This window comes from Electrophorus electricus, chromosome 1 (assembly GCF_041902795.1).
Source record: "Electrophorus electricus isolate QZ-2024a chromosome 1, ASM4190279v1, whole genome shotgun sequence".
NCBI classification, from domain to species: Eukaryota; Metazoa; Chordata; class Actinopteri; order Gymnotiformes; family Gymnotidae; genus Electrophorus; species Electrophorus electricus.
Genome location: NC_137497.1, coordinates 43,705,032 through 43,724,653, shown reverse-complemented (window position 1 = coordinate 43,724,653; position 19,622 = coordinate 43,705,032). Strand labels below are relative to the sequence as shown.

The window sequence follows — 19,622 nt, the reverse complement described above, 5'->3', positions numbered from 1 at the left end:
GACTGTATCATTTAAGTATGTTCCAGTTCAGGGCATTGATAGGTGATGGATATCATCTCTAGTAAATGATATTTGTGTGGTACATCTCTTAGGTGGACAGAATAAAAACTTTCAGTGTTGTCCTGTAGATGTTACTGTCTGCAGTAGATTCTCTCCGTGCTCTGCAAGGCTACACATCAGAGCAATTCCACGGTGGAAGCACCAGCCGTTCTCCCGCTGTGTTCCTCCCACAGCAGCGGGCATGGACCAAAACAGAACCTGTACTATGGAAGATTCTGTCCAGCCTCACATCTGTTGTATGTAACACGCATGCACACACGCACACACATGCAGACAGACTTTGGCCATTGCAATGTTTGACCTCTTCTAAGCTCAGATGTGCTTCTCAGCTGTTAGGGTCTACACAGAGAAGCAAGCGTATGCCACTGGAGTAAACATCAGCTTTGTGGCGGTGACGGCGGAACCAGACCCATTGGAGTTTCACTGGCAGTTTGGGGACAGCGTAACAGTTGTCACTACATCCAGACGCTTCATCAAGAGCTATGCCCTTCCAGACAGGTATGTGCCCAGCATTTTGTCTTTAGTCAACATTTAGCCAAAATACTTACACTTAGGAAGGAATCAATTACAAATACAAAACATAGCTAATCTTTTACTGAAAGGGGAATATGTTGTGTTTTCTATTTATCTATTTATTTGGGCCATCATTCGATATTTGTATGAGTAACATTCAGTTATTTTGCTGTTAAAATAAAACCTAAAAAGATTACTAAACAAAGGACATAAAAAACCCCTGACAATTCTCTATAAGAATAAAACAAACATAAAGTAAATTTTTTAAAAATTAGGTTGACACAGTCTGCACATGTAACAAAGTTTCTCCTAATCCCGCCTGTTCTTTAATTTTGCCTCTAATTTTGCGAACCTTTGAAATACGTTACTGGTGATTTCATATATCTCTCAGTCTGGCATCTTGGGATGGCAAGCTTGTTTAAATGACTTGTTTGGTGACCTGTATCTTTCTATGTAAGTGCAGGTAGTCACTCTCTAAAATCAGACTGTACATGGGTTTATTGGGGGGGCCGGGCATGAAATCCAGACACAGCAGTACACGTGTTTCAAGGTTAAATGTTGACATGAATTTGACTGTGTTTTTTTTACCTTTGTCCCAGAATAAGTCCGCAGGTTCGTTTTAGGAATCTTTCCAGCTGTTCATCTTGAGCTTTGGAAAACATTCCAAAACTGGCTGTACGTGGCCTCTCTAAAAATGTGCCATAAAGGTGGAGTTGCTCTTGCTGTTTTGCAGGTACAATGTCTCAGTGAGTTTGTCCAATGGACACTACTGTGCCAGCTCTGCAGTTTATCGAGTGGTCATCCAGCATGTAGTGCAGCTCACCAGGCTGCGGTACAGTCCCACCGCGCTGCCGAATACGGCCGTGCAGCTGATCTGCAGGGGTAGGCCTGCCACTGACGTCACCTATCTCTGGGACTTTGGAGATGGGATTCAAAGATTTGGACAAGGCATTGTGCATCATGTGTATAATAGGTAGAAACCCTTTTATTACAATTTGTAATAATTTGTGCAATCTACAGTAATTACATATTTTATATGTGTTAAATAATCCTCAATTCTTTTATTATTATTCCTCCTTCGTAGAACTGGGGAGTTCGTAATAAAAGTGACTGTATCCAACCTGGTGAGCTCTGCCTCGTTACAAGGACATCTGTTTGTAGTTTCTGAACCATGCAAACCACCTCCAGTGAAAAACATGGGCCCCAGTTTAATACAGGTCAGTACTACATCAAAAACACAAGCAGTCACATGCCTCAGGAAGAGACAAAAAAAATAAAACGGAAAAGACAAACTCATGGTGATTGTAAGTGCTGCCATAATGCTTCTGTGTGGGAGGCCCCTGTCCCCTGTCCCTGACCCCTGACCCCTGTCCCAGGCCCCTGATCAGCTCTTTGTCCCTGTGCCTTCAGGTGTGGCGTTACCAGCCTGTGCAGCTCAGCGTGACCTATGAGGCTCCGATCCAGTGCAGAGTCTCCCGGGGTCTCCTCTACAGTTGGAGCCTGTGTGACCGAGGAGGCCAGCCACTCCACATCCCTCTCACGGACACAAACAAACAGTACCTCCACCTGCCGGAGTACTTCCTTCATTATGGAACATACAAAGTGCTAGCCAAGGTAACAGGCCCTATTCTGAGACATATTGTAGATGTGAAATATCATCACTGGGGCGTGAGTGGGATCCTATGAACGTGAAATGGGAATCTTTCAATCCAAAGGTTCAGGTAGCAGGCAGCATAGTTTACAGCAACTACTCTGTGCTGTTGGAGGTGAGGCCCAGTCCTCCCGTGAGCACCATCACCGGTGCCACACATCTATTTTTGAGCCGCCACGACAGCAACGCCATCATCACATTGGACGGACGAGGGTCACATGACCCCGACTTTCCTGATAATGTTATGAGGTATGGGCTGAGACCTTACAACCAAGCACAGCCAGTGTTTCTGTTTCCAAAACTGACTGCAGACGCATCTGTTTAACTTATTTTCTTCGCATTAAGTTCTCTTAGAGGTGAGTCATTATGGTTTATTAAGTGTTTGTTGATTTTTTTTCCCCCTCTTAAAGTTACAGTTGGAAGTGCACGGCAGTAAACACAGCTGAGAGCTTGTGTTTCACAGAACCAGTTCCTACTTCCTTTGCAGTACTTGCGTTTCCTGTCAACGTCCTCAGGACTCGCTGCGACCTGTTCAAATTCACACTCACCGTGCACAGCGGGTGGCGATCGGCCTCGTCCGACATGTTCATCACAGTGAGATCAAAACCAAGCAGGTGCATGTGCCGCTACCACACCATGGTTACTGACAGAGTATGGCGCAGAGTAAGGATGCAGCTTTGACTTCTGTTGTGCCTGCAGAATTATTCAGATGTCATGCGAAGAGTGCCGAGGAAACTCAGTTAACTGGAACGAGCAGCTCGCTGTCACAGCTGCGTGTGAAAGCTGTCCAGGAAACATCACCTATTCCTGGCAGCTGTACCTAGTGAAAGCTTCACACCGTGCCCTTGCTGAGGGTAGGGAACTCGGGCGGCCTGCATCCTCCCAGCATTCTGGGGAAGATCACTGGACTGATCCAGCTTGCTTGGTGCTCTTTTTCTCTTCCTATACAGTGCCTTTCTGCAGCAGCGTGGACATACGCTCAGCCTCCGACACGGGCGGCACAGCATTTAGTTCTCAGCAGTCAGGAGAGGCAGTGCCTATGTCTGGTTCCTTTCTGAATGATTACCTTCACACGACCGCCGTTTCAGCTCTCTCGAACGAAGCTTCAATCAGCAACGATGACGTACCAGACGTTAAGGCCGTACCACATGGTACAGTTAGAACAGAGTCAGGACGGAGCGGCATGCATGCTACTCCACCAGCCCTTCAGCTGCCCCTGGCTGGGGAGGATGTGTCGCCCAGGACCTTGTCCAGATGGGAGGTGTCAGTTGAGCACTGGGGACCTTCAGACCTAGGGTCTGCCCCTGGCAGCGCTTTAGGTATGATCCTGTGCGATTTGAAAAGATGCCCAAGGACAATCGTACACGATTCAATTTGTTGGCATGATTGTGGCAACCTTCATAATTACATGTATTTTCAACTTGTCAAGCACCAGGTATTTTGTGAGGTGAAATGGGGTGGGGTTAAAGTGATTGCTAGAGTTTTTATCACTGTAATTAATCTTAAAAAATAATTAAAAAATTCATTTTTAAAAAGCAGCCAGTATGTCGTGCAAGTTTTTTGTTTTGTTAGAATAGAGGAGACAATGAAAGAGCTCAAAGTTTCAACAATATACCAAAATTCTTCCCTATTGTTGCATGACGTGAGGGTGACTTTTCTCCATAGTGCCACCCTGTGGCCACTCAGGGTGAAAGCAAGCAGGATGGTATGCCTGAATACCTTCCGAAATGCTTGGTTATCTTCCACCAGACAATTCTTGCTAATTTACCTATTTTACCAATGTAATTTGACTTGAGTGCTGAAGTCACCATATAACCAGAGTTTGATGAACCAGACATTCAAGTAAATCGCTCAACTAGATAACAGTCATAGAATGTGATTCATCATACAATTAATCAATGGAGTTTTCACGTGTATTTTTTCCAAGACTATGAGGACCTTTATTCTGGAATTGAGGAAGCTGATCCAGGAGACCCACTAGGGCGACCAACAGGTGTGAGCACGCTCTCTTTGTTGACATTCATAAGCAGTAACTCCATAAACAGCAATAACATACTGTTAATTATTTATCATGCTTCGCAATCAGATCCGTATGATTTAGATGAAGCGATCCGGCCCTCGGATGTTCACCAGGGCGATAACGTTGTGGGGCCCAACAGTCTTGGCCGAGGGGAGCCAGAAAAGACGCTGCTGGATCTGCCCAGAGAGCTCATCCAGCCACTGGTGTTTGAGTCCCTCACATACACAGGTGTTACGATACAGGCCTTGGGCTGTTTCAGAAACAGAACCCAGCTTGATAATGCCATTCATCACCAGGCTGTGTGTTGAGTATGATAAAACATCTCACTTTAAATGTCTCAGGGACATCCTCTCCCGTTGTCACGTTTAAACCGTCCATGCTGAAACCCAAAAGTCTTTACATGCTGGAGGTCTCTGCAAGTAAGTCTGAACACCGTGTTACAATGTCCACGTTTCTCCTGTGATACATTTTCAGTCTAAAGAATTACAAATTGAGTCCAATAGAAACAGACCATTTGAGCTGCCCTGTTCTGGTGCGTTAGTAGACAAGAAGAGTTTTGCATTGCACATTTCCTCAGGTGTGCTGGCTGAGTCCAAGCAGGTGCTACAGGGTAAGGCCCAGCTGTTCCTGCCCACGTGGGCCGCGCCGGAGGGTGTGGCCTGCCAGGTGCAGCCCAGCACCGGCCTGGAGATGCACACCCACTTCAGTATCTTCTGCAGCACAGGACAGCAGGTCTCGCCCTCTCGTCTCCTGGTTTTCATCTTTTTCAGGGATTTAGAACCATGAGACACACCACGATTATTTAAAGAGTAATAAAGCACTAACATCTGACAATATTTGAAGGCATTTTTTTTTTAATTGTGCGCTTGTATTTGCTTTTCTCCGGACAGGATCTCATATATGAATTCAGCTTTAGTGTGGGGAGCTCCCCAAGTACACGTCTCTATAAGGGCAGAAACTACCAACACTACTTCAGCCTTCCATCTGGGGACCCTGACAGTGATTACACAGGTAGGGGCGGGGCCATTTTTTACTTCTGTTCATTGTGTACTGGATTGTGTTTGAGCTTTGATATTCATTTTACTGTGTGATCGTTATGTCAAGCCGCCTTGTATTTTCGCCTTCTGCAGTCACCATCTTCATTAAAATTGGGAACAGACTCGGAGCCCTGACTAGACCTTGCCCTGTGAGCATAACGGTTCTACCCAGCTTCCAGAGGACCTCATCGCCTCACTCCACTCCAGAAGAGGAACTGTAAGATTTGGAAAACTGTTTTAACCTCATTTATGCCCTTCAACGCAAGGCCAAGCTCTCCCATCATCGATATTTTCCTTTTACTCTGCAGGTTTGTGTATGGCCTAGGTAACCTCACCAACCTTATGCAAACAAGGAATGACAGAGACATTATTAACTACATCTCACTACTCACTGGGGTGTTGAACCGGTTGAGTCAGGACCCACAATCCTCTGCAGAACTGCAGAAGCACACACGGGCTGCTCTCATCTCAGCGGGTTGTCATGTGACCATCACCAGTCAGGTATCAGTCTTTCGTTGACCTTTGACCCCTAATATTATGTGTGGGGTCATGGCATTATGCATTTCTCCTCATATCGTCTCTAGGAAACATACCACCAGCGGCGGCTGCTGAAACATATTCTATGCCGGGCTGTTGGTGACATAATTTCAGCAACCATCCCAATACAATTTAAGACAAACTATTAGTGATCTGTGAAATAGCCTTTAATTATCTAATTGGCATTAAAAAAACAGCAGAACAACAGTAAATGACAATTATCATTAGTTGTAGCTCCAGAGTGCTCAGATAGAAGGTATAGCATGCATCATTAGAAAAATGTTGGAATATTTTTTTAACTAAAGGAAAACATTTTGAATCAAATAGAAGGCTTCAATTTTGAAGGTTAATGCAGAGACCTTTTATCATCTAGCTGTAAATTAGGTATCAAAGGGAAAGCTCCTACTCATACAATACATCTGCTAAACATTGCAGTTGTAAAGCGATCTCATCTGAACTAGCTAGCTAATGTTGGCAAACTACTAACTAAAGAAGTGAGCCAGTAACTAGTTAGTAGTTTGCCAACTACTTAGTTACTGGCTCACTTGTTTAGTTAGTAGTTTGCCAACTACTTAGTTACTGGCTCACTTTTTTAGTTAGTAGTTTGCCAACTACTTAAACAAGCGAGCCAGCTAACATTTAGTGAACACTAGCTTAATTCGCTCAGTTCACCAGAACAACCACTGAATTAGCTACACAGCAAGCTAACGGTCAACTAACACTGGCACAAACCCGGCTTCACTAGTTTAGCTAGTTCATTGGTACTATAAATGGAAAACTACCACAAAATACACAATACACAACTTGACTATCTAGCCAGCCATCTTAGTAAGCTACTCAGCAATGTAAATATTTTATCCACCAAAGTTCTCAAATCTTATTGAGATCTTATTGAATTTGGGGGCGCCTGAAATACCATGTCTTGAATAATCGTGTTCATCATTCTCAATAATGTCAGTTGTCTCTACTCCACCCCTGATTGACTGACTCTGTTATCAATAACGTCAGTTGTCTCTACTCCACTACTGACTGAGTCTGTTATCAATAATGTCAGTTGTCTCTACTCTGCCACCGACTGACTCTGTTATGAATAACGTCAGTTGTCTGTACTCCGCCACCGACTGAGTCTGTTATCAATAACAGCAGTTGTCTCTACTCTGCCACTGATTGAGTCTGTTATCAATAATGTCAGTTGTCTCTACTCCGCCACTGACTGACTCTGCTATCAATAATGTCAGTTGTCTCTACTCCGCCACCGACTGACTCTGCTATCAATAACGTCAGTTGTCTCTACTCTGCCACCGACTGAGTCTGTTATCAATAACGTCAGTTGTCTCTACTCCGCCACCGACTGACTCTGTTATCAATAACGTCAGTTGTCTCTACTCCGCCACTGACTCACTCTGCTATCAATAACGTCAGTTGTCTCTACTCCGCCACTGACTCACTCTGCTTGGGATGCTAAATGACACCCCTAATAAATCTTGCTCTTCAGGCATCAGAATCGAGGGTGCTGATTTGCTACAATTGTGTCACTGTGTGCGTATTTTGTGTCAGCAATGGTCAGCAATTGGCTGCGCTGCTGCGCTGCTGCGATATTTCCAGCCCCACAGAAGAGAGAATGAATGAACCATGAAGCTAATTTCCCCCAATATATTTTATATATTATTGTCATTTTTAGCACACTCATAAATAAATAAGTAGTTATTGATTATTTTCAAAATATTTATTTTTAAAAATGAAAATACTAACAATTTCCACCAGGGAGGTCGGAACCTTAGTGCCCTCTCTTGACCAACCGCCGCTGCAAACCACAATAAACTGGTGCAGTTTCCACACGCAACCTTTTTGCTTTGAAACTTTATCACTGAATTTCAGCAGTGTGTCGTAGCTCTGCTGTTAGAGGCTTTGTGTTCCACAGGATTTGCTGCTTGATGTCCTCCATGCTATTTCAGACCTTATGAAAGTTTCTAATCAAGTAAGTAAAACCTTTTGAGGTTTTTTTTGGAGGGGGTGGTGATAATGAAAAGATATATATGTGATCTGCTCCAGAATAATGGCATTAATGATGACTCATGTAAAATATCTCAATGTAGGTGACATTTGGCAGTGCTAAACTGATAATGGAACGCACCCGGGATATCCAGGACATATACCTTCGTGAATCCAGCTTGCCTTACAGAGTGCTGGATGCGAAGGTGCTGAACGCGCTGGTACATGTCCTCTCTTGTGTTCTGGACGTTCCCGCGCTTTCCTCCACGCTGGGGATCCAACTGACCCGAGATGCTCTCCACATCACCTCAGATGTGGTTCTGGTAAGCGAGGTTTGGCTAAAGGATTTGTACTGCTTAGTGGTCTGTAATCGTCCAGTATGCAGGCGTCATGGTAACAGCTCACATCCCGTGACCTGTTGAACTTTGCTTTTAGAGTCTGTGTTACTATAAATAATGGGTTTAACCCGTTTTCCATCCCAGATGTACATGCAGTCTAGCAAAGACTCGGAATACAGTGTGAACTCGACATTTATGAAGTTGATGGCTTGGCACTGTAGCAGTTTTCCTACCCCAGTGAAAACCATTAATGGGACCACATTTTACATTCCTAATACACTGGAGACAGACATTAACCGTGGAAGCAGCGATAACGAGCAAGCCCCCTGCTTCATCACTCGGCTTGTGTCATACAAGCAGAATCCTTTTCACTGGCAGAGGGCCCCTAAACAGGTAAACCGTGGCTTCATTTATTAAGCATAAATAATTTAGGTGCATGTCTCATAGTGCGTGCTGAAGATGCACTGAGTGTGATGTGGCATGTGGTGTTTTACAGCTGGTTGGAGGTGTGGTGGATATAAAAGTCTTCAACTGCACCACCAGGAGGGAGGTTCAAATGAAAGGCCTGTCTGCTCCGGTTGTCATTGAGTTCCAGAAGCGTGAGAGGAGTGTACGTTTTTTAAAAAGAGAAATCATTATCTTTTATTCAACCAAGTGTAAAAAGCACGTCAGACTGAAATCCAGTGGTTTCTCTCGAGCAGATCAAAAGGGGCGTGAGCTTTACTCTTATGCAGCGTGAGGTGAACACGCACCAGTTCGACATCACACCTGAGCTCCTCCACAAGGCTCTTCAGGTCACTGTGGAGTTCAGAAGGCCATCCAGTCGCATCTTCCCTGTCCTGATGCTCTTCAGGTACAGGAGCGCCTCCTCCCTGTAAACACCTCCTCCCTCTCAACACCTCTTCCCTTTCAGTATCTTCTCCGTGTAAACACCTCCTCTGTACCAGCACCTCCATGTCAACACCTGCTCCTGTAAACACCTCCTCCCTCTCAACACCTCTTCCCTTTCAGTATCTTCTCCCTGTAAACACCTCCTCTGTACCAGCACCTCCATGTCAACACCTGCTCCTGTAAACATCTCCTCCCTGTCACTTATTACTCAAATTTATTAAAAGCTTCAAGAACAGTCTTCACTACCATTTCCTCCTTTCACGGTTCAGAATCCATAAGAGACCAACACCAACTTTGTACAATATACAGGAAGTCTATCGCTGGAAAGGGCAGGCAGCTCAGATCTTTCTGCCCCCTTTATCTCTGAAAGGTAGGACTACCTTTGGCTGAATATGTATATATGAAATATAAATAAAACATATGCAAATAAACATATAGTATATATACAACCATTGAATATTATTGAGAAATATTACTTTTTTAAGAAGTCTTTTTAAAATTGTGCTGGCAGATGCAGGGACTGGCTATTTGATGATCCTTAATGCAGACTTCAATAAAAGCTCCAGGAACAGATATATTTCAAAGGCTGTGAACTACACACTAAGCATCCAGGCTATTGAGTGTTTGGCGTGGGATGGACTCAGGGAATGGAGACCCAATGACTGTTCTGTGCTTCCTGGGCTCACCTGGACTAAAATCAACTGCAGGTACGCGACACGCCAAGTTAACACAGTTAACGAAGGTTTCAAGTTACGCATAGACTTATTTTAAAATCGTACTCCTGGAAATAAGTTTTGGTCTGATATGTTTTCAGTTGCGGTCACCTGTCTTCATTCACTGTTTCACACTGGACCATTCCAAGCACTTACAGTGCTGAAAATGTCACTGAGTACACAAGGTAACTCTGACCCACCTACTGAACACACGTCTGATAACAGTCTAGCCCAGCTGGGAACCACCAGACCACTGAACACCACTGAACTGTAATCACTGCTGAAATGCCTCACACAGCGTGCACTACTGAACTGTCACGTTAACACAATCGCACCTTATGTGTCAATCTTGAATTATCCTTGTTCATAGAAATGTGAATACGATAAATTGTCTCTTGTTTACGCTTGCGTAATTTCATCCCTAATGCTGCTATGTTTGTACTATAAATTGTTGCCCTGTGCCTTATGTATGTGTTCCACAGTTGTCAGTGATGTCGGTGCACACGTGCAGTGTCAGTGTTATACTCTGTTAAACAGTTTCCAACCTATCAAAGCAAATTCCTATAGTTGAGTGATCCTGTTTCAGATTTCATCTCTGAATCTGCTCTGTCCTGCGTCTTTATTTAACCTCAGCGCTTCACTGCATGGGCCTGACCTAACCCACAGTGCTCTGTCATGTCTTCCAGTGTCTCGGCCTGCCTGACGCCGTGCGTCATGGCAGCAGTGTGCACAGCGCTCTACGCCGTGATGTTGGTCTTCGGCAAGGACGCAGATGGCCGTATGGAGCAGAATTCAAGCCCTTTACTTCTGCCAGACAACAAGCCTTCTGACCACTTCCTCTACGCCATCACCACTGACACAGGGCTCAGGTCTGCAGCCAGCATGACTGCAAAGGTACCAACCAATGGAAACTGATATACAAATAAAATATATTATAATGAATTTCCAATATATTACATTTGCATATGCATAAGACCAATTAATATCTAGTAAAGATAAATATAATGTAATGTGAAGGCTGTTAGACATATGTACAAGGGTGAAACACTTTAGTAACACTTAACTATTGGTATCTATTAGTATCAGTTAGATCAGTTCAGAACAAGCTGTAGCCACATGAAACTCCAATACAGTCTGTATTAATACCGTATGTGTGCTACTGCTCCTGTTTACTACTAATTTAATCACTGGACACTTTTACACTCCAGTTACCTGCTTATCATTTATTATCTTTTTTTTCTTTATAGGATCTTGCATTTGTACTGTCCTCTGTACTTAATTTGCTTTGTATGGTGCTGTGACAGAACAATTTCCATAAGGGATAAATCAAGTACTCTGTCTGTGTCTCTGTCTGTCTGTCTGTCTGTCTGTCTGTCTGTCTGTCTGTCTGTCTGTCTGTCTATCTATCTATCTATCTATCTATCTATCTATCTATCTATCTATCTATCTATCCATCCCTCCATCCCTCCATCCCTCCTTCCCAGGTTTATATTGTTCTGTATGGTGAGAATGGACTCTCTCAGACCAGGGAGCTCAGTAGTCCCGACCACAAACTCTTCACCCGCAATTCCAGAAACACGTTCATTCTGAGGTAACAGGTTCCTCACAGTTGCTATCACAACTGTGAACAAGACAGTTTAGTTTCCACCTTCATTCAAACACGCAGTGTGTTTGCTCTTTTAGCGCCCCCCAGAGTCTGGGCCGGGTATGGCAGGTGCACCTGTGGCATGATAATGGCGGTGCCTCTCCCAGCTGGTTCCTGAGCCACGTGGTAGTGAAAGACATGGTGGAGGGCCGCAGCTGGCTGTTCCCAGGTCAGTGCTGGCTGGCTGTAGACGAAGGAGATGGGAGGGTGGAGAGAAGGCTGCAGGAACAGGAGCTCCCGTTTAGAGAGGTACGTCCCAGCCGCACTCACTCCATGCTGCTGTTGCACTCTCCTCAGTTCTGTCTTGTGTGTGTTTTATATGCATTCATCACACACTTTATTAGAAATAATTGTGGGTGTGCACTGAAACTGCTCTGCGGCACTGCCTGATGCACACACAGTGTTAAAAACGGTGCTTAGAAGAATATGTTTCTTATGAAGTGTGTGGTAAGTGCATAATTTACAGTGGTGTGTTTGCTTTAGAGCAGCTGCTATTTTAATCATGTCTCTAATAATCACTTGTTGTTGGGTCTGTGCAAACTACACTTTCCATTGGACCAGGCGCTGACCTGGAATCTCACAGAGTGCCTCGAAGACTTCCACCCATGGCTGTCTGCTTACAGCCGGCCATCCTACAGCACTCACACACATGTTCAGCGCTTGAGTGTGTGTTTTTTGCTTCTGCAGGCTTACATGTGTGCTAACGCCGTGCTGGTGCATTTTCACGAAGAGCAGGTGAACTGACTAACATGGCACGCTGAAAGCTCCCATACATGAATGCACTGTACCCTTTTCCATACTGACACACTGATATGCTTCACTCCGGTGCTGACGATGTCAGTATTCCTCAGAGCTGGGTTTGATTGACGTGTCACCAGTCTCCATGACAACGGGGCTGTGCGGTCTGGCTCTGCTGCCTCTAGGGAGTCTGGTGTCTTGCCTTTTCCGCATCAGTAAGGTCGGAATTCCAGAATGACTTCATCACACCCTACTCACAGAGTTTTCCTGCATACTAGACTGCTTCATTCTGTATGAATTGCCCAGGCATCATACAGAATTCATTCTGAATGACACAGAATCTAAGGGTCTTTCATTATCTGCAACTTTCCTTTTCTTTCTTCACTGCATTTGTAGACAAACAAAAAACTTTGGTCAGGGGATCAGTATAAGAGCCGGCTGCCTTGTGTCTGCTCTGTCCGAGGTGTGTTTCAGAACGTCCACCACATGTAAGTGCAGGGCTCTGTCTGTTTTCCCACACAGGAGTGTGCTGATTATAGATGTTTCTCTTTCACAGATCCTCACCATGCTTCTGTGCGATGGCCTGGTGAGTCTGAGATCATGTGCTTGTCCACTCAGAATTCCCTCTGGATGCAGCACACATTGACAAAGAAATGTGAGGTAATGGAGGAAAAATTAATCATCTCCCACTGAAGGATGCTAAAATGTACAGCTCATACCCCCAATGTCCTGCAGCCTCACTATCCTGTGACTCCACTGTCCTGCGACCCCCATGTCCTGATTCCCCACTGTCCTGCGAGCCACTGTCCTGAGACTCCACCGAACTGTGACCCCACTGTCCTGATTCCCCACTGTCCTGTGACCCCACTGTCCTGAGACTCCACCGAACTGTGACCCCACTGTCCTGATTCCCCACTGTCCTGTGACCCCACTGTCCTGAGACCCCACTGACCTGTGACCCCACTGTCCTGATTCCCCACTCTCCTGCGAGCCACTGTCCTGAGACTCCACCGACCTGTGACCCCACTGTCCTGTGACCCCACTGTCCTGTGACCCCAATGTCCTGTAACCTCACTGTCCTGAGAACCCACTGTCCTTCTCTGCTTAAATCTGCTCTAGCACACCTGAATTGTCTCATCAGGACATTGTCAAGCCCCCATTTGGTTCAGACATACTAGAGCAGAGAAAACCAGAAACAGTGCAGGCAGAATTGCTGAATTAAACTCACCATTGTATTAAAACCTGTTATAATGTGTCCTGCAGCAAAGTGTCCCAGACTGGATGACACCTGGATTTGTGTCCTGTACTCAGCAAGCAGACAGCTCTACGCTGCACAGATCAGCTGAGTCCAGCTCTGCTATTGAAGTTATTGAAGAAAATGTTCCTAATGGCAGTGACAAATTACAGGGCAGAAGATTCACATGCAGTTCCTTTGATTTCCAGTCAGGCCTAGCAGGTTTGTAGAATGATGATATAGTACATTTTCTGCCATATGTTATAAATTAATTGTATTATACTGACATGAACTGCTTTTTAAAATCTTCTCCTTGTAGTGAACGCTTTCTCAAGTACCCATGATTCCTCCAGAAAGTGTAGCACTCTGCTGGTGTGGTGTTACTCTGTGGCATGGGCTCTTTGGCTGTTTTTGTCTCTCACTTGTATTGTCGTCACTGGAACTCTGGGACTGAAGTAGGTTCCTTCCTGTTAGTGACACTAGTATGATAGTATAAGATGACTGAGACACAGCTGAACATGGAAACACTTCGTTTGACAGGTTCAGCTCAACAAAGAGTCTCCTGTGGATCCAGTCCGTGTTCTTTTCTCTCTTCTTTTGTGTCTTTGCTGTGCACCCAGCAATGGTAAATCGAAAAGGTCTTTTCCATTTCACTGTTGCTGTAGTTCAGACCGCTATCTTGTTTTCGTATAATGATTGTTTTTTCACTAGAGCCGTTGAATATCGCCTAGGCATCGGTTATGGCATACAAGGAAATTATTAATAAAGTAGCTGATAGCGTTATACAATAACAGCCTTTGTTTCCATGATACAGGCTTTTATCTTTGCTGTCTCTGTGAGTCTGTGGTCTCAAAAGCAGGGTTATTTTATCCAATGCTCAACTGCCAGTGAGTCTACAGTAGAGCAGCTGAAACATCACAGGCCAAGTGAAGCCTGTTTTTGTTTTATCTCATGCCAACAGCCTGAAGTGATCAATAAACATTTTGAAAAGGTAAAGACTAGGCCCTGTCAACATAACACCTAAATGCAATATGATATTAAAGTACAGTAATACCTTCACATAACATTTTACCTATTTAATTATCTAAATCCAGATTCCAAAAGCAAGCACGTGTTGTATTTCATTCATTTATTTCTGATGGTGGTATATTCATTATTATTATTTATTTATTACTTCCCACGAGAAGTGTTTGTTCTCCATTAAAACATTAACTTCAATAACTTGCTATTCGTTTGATTAACAGGTGCTGGCAGCCCGTCAGAGAGCCAGACACCTCCGGCTTGTGCACCCACCTACTTCAGCAGAGCTTAAAAGTGTGAGACACCAGTTTAAACGGAGGACACTCCTTCGCAAAACAATAAGGTCTTTTCCTCTGTCTCTCTTTGTGGTATTTAGAGTTTTTAAAAATCACAAATGCTACATCGATGTTTAACTGCTGCATTGTTCCTACAGAAAGCTGGTCTTGCACATGGTTGCCTTGTCCGTAGCGAGCTTTGTGGTCTATGGAAAGTCCTCCAGTGATCACTTTCATGTGAATCAGGCTCTCAGGACTCAGTTTACTTGGTAAAAGCCACACATATTTAAAAAAAAAAAGCCTAAATATCATTTATACCAATATGATTAAGGGAATTTAACCCCTTATGCTCTGTTACAAATGCAGGGCTTCCCACAGTCCATTTAACCTCATTCATAAACTGGACACCTGGTGGAACTGCACAGTAAGAACCCTAGATGGGCTATATCACTGTCCTCCATATTCTGATGGAACAGAGGACAGAGTAAGCTTGGGAAACCAATATGATTTCAGCCAAATGTGTCCCTGTTATGCTTGTGTAATGTTGACTGAATTATTTTGGTCTCCATGATGATTAGCTGTTGATGCTTTGACATTAACAGGCAAAACCTTTGAGAGGAGCTTTCTGTCTTATTGGAGAACCAGTCATTACAAAGATGGAACATATCCACATCTTAAGTCAGGTGAAGGATTAGCAGAGGGAAGGCTCTCTAGTGCTGGAGAACTCATCTTAAAGTCAAATTCAGGTTTTTAAAAGATGCATTCTGCTTCTCCACAGGGAGATACAGTCTGCTCTCCCGCACAAGGCCTAATGTGTCCAGAACTGGACCGTGCTGGATTCCCTGTGTCGAGCCGATCCCATCTCTGTGGGAAACTTGGATGTTACAAGGGACCAGGAATCATTGCCCGCTTGGGAAAAAACAGGTCAGAAACTCAACTGCAAAGTCCATAATCCTTTTGTTCGCTATTAGACTTTTTAACCATCAGCAATTTGTCTTCTTTGTTTAAATCTGCATGTACCTTGTGCTTAAAATCCAATTAGACTATCCACACAAAAAAAAGGATTCATGTTTGACATTTAACATTTATGAGTAGTGTGTCTGCAGTAGATTAGTGTTAAAATACAGATGGCAAACTATATATGAAACAGCAAATGGAAAGTGGATATTACTTTGGAATGACTAACAAGATGCACTTTTGTGTGTCATAAGTGCCTAAAATTATGACAGCTAAATCCACAAAGTCCCACTTGTCGCAGGAGGAGAGAGGTAGTTTATACTTGTTACCATGTAGATGTGTGGTAGCGTGGTAGATATGTGGTAGCATTGTACTATAGATGTGTGGTAGCGCGGTAGATATGTGGTAGCATTGTACATGGGCACCAACACTGGAGAGCAGCTCCAAAGCCTGGAGCAAAGCACTAGAAACTGACAATTACATTTATAAACCACCTCCACCTGAATGTGATGAAACCTCTTGCAGCAAATGTGATTGTGTAACAATCACATAACATAACTTGTAATGATGTAAGAAAGAAAGTAACGTGGTATGGTGCATCATACTTCACGCTTTTCTAATACCAGAAGACCTGCTGTCTTTCCTGTTCTTGCCTGATGATTCCATTACTACTTCTTCACCTATTAGATCAGAAGCATTCGGGGTGCTTAAGGAGCTTTGGGCCACAGGCTGGACGGGCAGACACTCACACGCCGTGGCGATCCAGTTTACGTTGTACAGTCCTCTGTACGGCCTGTTCAGCACGGTCACCGTGCTGGGAGAGCGGACACACCCCGGAAGACTTGTGTCCTCCAGTTTCATACATGCCGCCCGGCTCGGCCACGCAGCCACGCCGCTTTCCTACTGGCTCGTGGCTACTGAGGTGTGAAATCCAGAGCTTATCTTATCAGTCCCATCACATGAGGTTTGATAGTCAGCACTGTGGCGGCAGGGTTGATGGTGAAGGTGTGCTGCAGCCTCAGTGCATTATTTCTGAAGCAACACTATATAGCTTTCAAGATCCAGTGAGGCATGTAAAACAGATGTGTAGTTGGACTCAGGGACTGATATTGATGGTAACCGTGTGAATGTGAATGAGTTTGGTTGGTAGTTTTTTGGGTTTTTTTTTAACACTCTTGCATCTTCGCCACCCCAGCTTCTCTTCCTCTTCCTCACTCTGCTCCACGCAAGCTTTCTGACGTGCGTCATCGCTCAGAGGGGATGGCCTTACTGGACCGATATTCAAAACTTGCTAGAGGTCTTGTGCTCTCTGTTGTTCTTATTTCACAATGCTCTAGATCATTGTGATGGTCAGTTATGTCTTTTAAGTCTCTTTCTATTTTTGTTTTATTCTTGCAGGTGGTAATACTCCTCGTCAGTCTTATATCCTTCATCTGTACAGTACACCACTTCACACTGAAAGAAGACATGATTGAAAACCTGCAGAGGGACAATTATAAGACATTTGTTGACTTAAGCCTTCTTTCCTTTTGGGAACAGGTAATTAACAGAAAAGCAAGTTGATTAGGCTCGTCATATCTACACTGTAGGTGTGATTACATGCAGACATGCTCCTGAATGCCTGAGGAATGCCTCTCCGTGTCTTTACAGTTTACTCGGGTGATCTGTGGCGTTCTTCTGTTCCTCCTTCTGATAAAGTTCTGCTTGCTTCTACGCATACATGAATCAGTGGATTCTGCTGCATCTGCTATGACCTTTATCTTCCCCAACATGCTTTGGTCTTTGGTACTTGTAGATTCAGTTCTAGATGTAAAAAAACCCCATTGAAGTCTTCACTATACATTCCTTTGAATGTATATATGTGTGCACAGCTGTGTTAAAGGTGTGCTGGGTTTTGTTCCTGTTTCAGATAGCTGGTGTGATTCTCCTTATCGCTTTCTCCTGTCTGGGGAACCTGCTGTTCCATTCACAGCCATCTGTCTTCAGCACCCTCTCAAGATCTGTTTATTTCAGTATCGCACACTCCTGCGGTGTGGGAAAGCTCAGGGACCTGGAGCAGCCCCATCACAGAAGTCAAGTTTCCCTGGCACTCTGCTGTTTTGGAGCGTTGTTGTGTGTAGTGTCGGTAGCAGGAAGAGCGCTGGTATGTGTGGCAGTGTAACACTAAAACTACTACAGCAGCACAAGTAACATTCATAAGAGTAACATACATAAGGCTAACATGCATATGAGTAACATACATAAGAGTAACATGAGTAACATACATATGAGTAACATGAGTAACATGCATAAGACTAACATACATATGAGTAACATACATAAGAGTAACATACATGAGAGTAACATGAGTAACATACGAGCTACATACTGCAGTATCAACATGCGTTTGATCATGAACATTTTACAGGTAACTGGTGCAATTGGTCTCACTGTGAAAACAACAACAAAATGTAAGAGAAGAAACCCCCACCTGTCTGTCTCTGACCTGGTCTGTTATATCAGAGACATGGGTTTGGCTCTCACTGGCAAAACCAGACTAAAGAGGAGTGAAAATTATGCCCATACTAATGTAAGCAACTCAGAACAGTAACATGACCTGACAACAGTGTTCCTATACATACTTTTTTGTATAATGCTAACATATTTTAGCTTAGAAATGAACAGGGCTGGGAACGCAACAGAATACATGAAATAAGAATTTCAAAATACAGAATCAAAATTCAAACATTTATGTTAGCAATTACTTCTTTGACATGTACCACTGACCCAGGGTCCAGTAATCAGTAAGTAGCCATCCCTGCTGACTGGAGGCATTGTGGCTACCGTTCTCTCTCCAGAGTCTCATCCTGGAGGAGTTTGAGGATCTCCTCGATGAACTCTTGCTCCGTCTGAGCAGTGTTTCCGACAACCAGGAGCCTCAGAATCTCCCTTACACTGAACGTCACTGCAGCCCAGAGGTGGCCATATTTTCAGTTAGTGGTTCATGACAATAATATACAATGTTGTTGCTTTCTAGAGCAGCATGCATGTGTTTTGGAGTGTTACCACTTTCATACCAAATGATGTTCCATACGTTAGATGTAAAGGTTTTAGTCAAGATAATTTTGGAATTTCCACTGTTAACAGTTACAGCATTTATCTGACACTTCTATTAAAGAAACTTACAGTTATGTCTGAATACAACTTGAGTAATTGAGGGTGAAAGGCTTTGACGAGGGGCACAACAGTGGAAACTCGGGGGTTTAAACTGGCAACCTTCCGATTACAAGTCAAGTACTGTTACCATTGTACTACCACTGCCACACTATTCCCTTGTGTGTTTTTGTTAACAGGCTGCTGACCTCAATAAAACAGTGCCTATGATGAAGAAGAATGACCCCTGTGTGACTGGTGTCTCTTCATGTCCACCTGAAGACTGCATTGTAAGGTAGATCTGCTCTTAGGGCTGCAGCAAAACCTGCAGAGGTGCCATTCACATTAATTCCAAAGTAAACACCAACTCTGTAAATATGTACTAATTTCACTACAAGGTCACGGCTCGAATGGAAAACCCTTCAGCGTTTTCAACGAACCATAGAAATGATCCGTGCCGAGGCCTGTTCCTCCAGCCATGAGGTCCTTCGCAACGGCACATCAGCTCCTGCAAACACGTCAACACACTCTCAAACTTCTCTTTGCAGCAGTCGAACCATCAGCGTTCAGATTGAATGTGGCAACATGCTGAGCATCAGCAGATCACAGAACCTCAATCTGGTCAGACAGGATGAATGCCCAAGATGATATTGGTTAAATCCGACTGGTTAATCTCTGGCATACAGATGCAGAATATCTTATATCGAGTCATTTATCTCATACGAAGGAATCTGGCCAGTTCTTTATGTATCTATAAACTCTTGAAAAAATGGATTCTGAAGAGAAAATGGTAAATAAGGTCAGTGCCATTGAGGACATGCTTGCAAGATTTTGTAAGTCAAAATATGGAAAATATGCATTGCATATCT

At 44.0% G+C, this 19,622-nt stretch overlaps 1 protein-coding gene across 1 annotated transcript in view; it reads left to right on the top strand.

Moving 5' to 3' along the window:
* The window catches only part of pkd1l1 (polycystin 1 like 1, transient receptor potential channel interacting), a 27,705-nt gene extending 8,083 nt beyond the window's left edge, over window positions 1-19,622 (top strand). Inside the window, 42 exon segments of the mRNA XM_081722679.1 lie at window positions 390-558; window positions 1,307-1,546; window positions 1,658-1,790; window positions 1,984-2,187; window positions 2,289-2,473; window positions 2,635-2,838; window positions 2,924-3,078; window positions 3,175-3,375; window positions 4,311-4,472; window positions 4,586-4,663; window positions 4,822-4,976; window positions 5,135-5,255; window positions 5,375-5,498; window positions 5,590-5,782; window positions 7,740-7,796; window positions 7,915-8,133; window positions 8,293-8,541; window positions 8,645-8,758; window positions 8,847-9,001; window positions 9,309-9,409; window positions 9,551-9,746; window positions 9,854-9,937; window positions 10,439-10,646; window positions 11,237-11,343; window positions 11,436-11,646; window positions 11,959-12,132; window positions 12,239-12,350; window positions 13,689-13,824; window positions 13,910-14,360; window positions 14,614-14,732; window positions 14,823-14,933; window positions 15,031-15,088; window positions 15,443-15,588; window positions 16,309-16,543; window positions 16,817-16,918; window positions 17,020-17,160; window positions 17,272-17,406; window positions 17,531-17,764; window positions 18,029-18,190; window positions 18,459-18,578; window positions 18,954-19,048; window positions 19,152-19,622. Of these exon segments, the coding sequence (XP_081578805.1) occupies window positions 390-558; window positions 1,307-1,546; window positions 1,658-1,790; window positions 1,984-2,187; window positions 2,289-2,473; window positions 2,635-2,838; window positions 2,924-3,078; window positions 3,175-3,375; window positions 4,311-4,472; window positions 4,586-4,663; window positions 4,822-4,976; window positions 5,135-5,255; window positions 5,375-5,498; window positions 5,590-5,782; window positions 7,740-7,796; window positions 7,915-8,133; window positions 8,293-8,541; window positions 8,645-8,758; window positions 8,847-9,001; window positions 9,309-9,409; window positions 9,551-9,746; window positions 9,854-9,937; window positions 10,439-10,646; window positions 11,237-11,343; window positions 11,436-11,646; window positions 11,959-12,132; window positions 12,239-12,350; window positions 13,689-13,824; window positions 13,910-14,360; window positions 14,614-14,732; window positions 14,823-14,933; window positions 15,031-15,088; window positions 15,443-15,588; window positions 16,309-16,543; window positions 16,817-16,918; window positions 17,020-17,160; window positions 17,272-17,406; window positions 17,531-17,764; window positions 18,029-18,190; window positions 18,459-18,578; window positions 18,954-19,048; window positions 19,152-19,401 (6,806 nt within the window). The 3' untranslated portion in view covers window positions 19,402-19,622.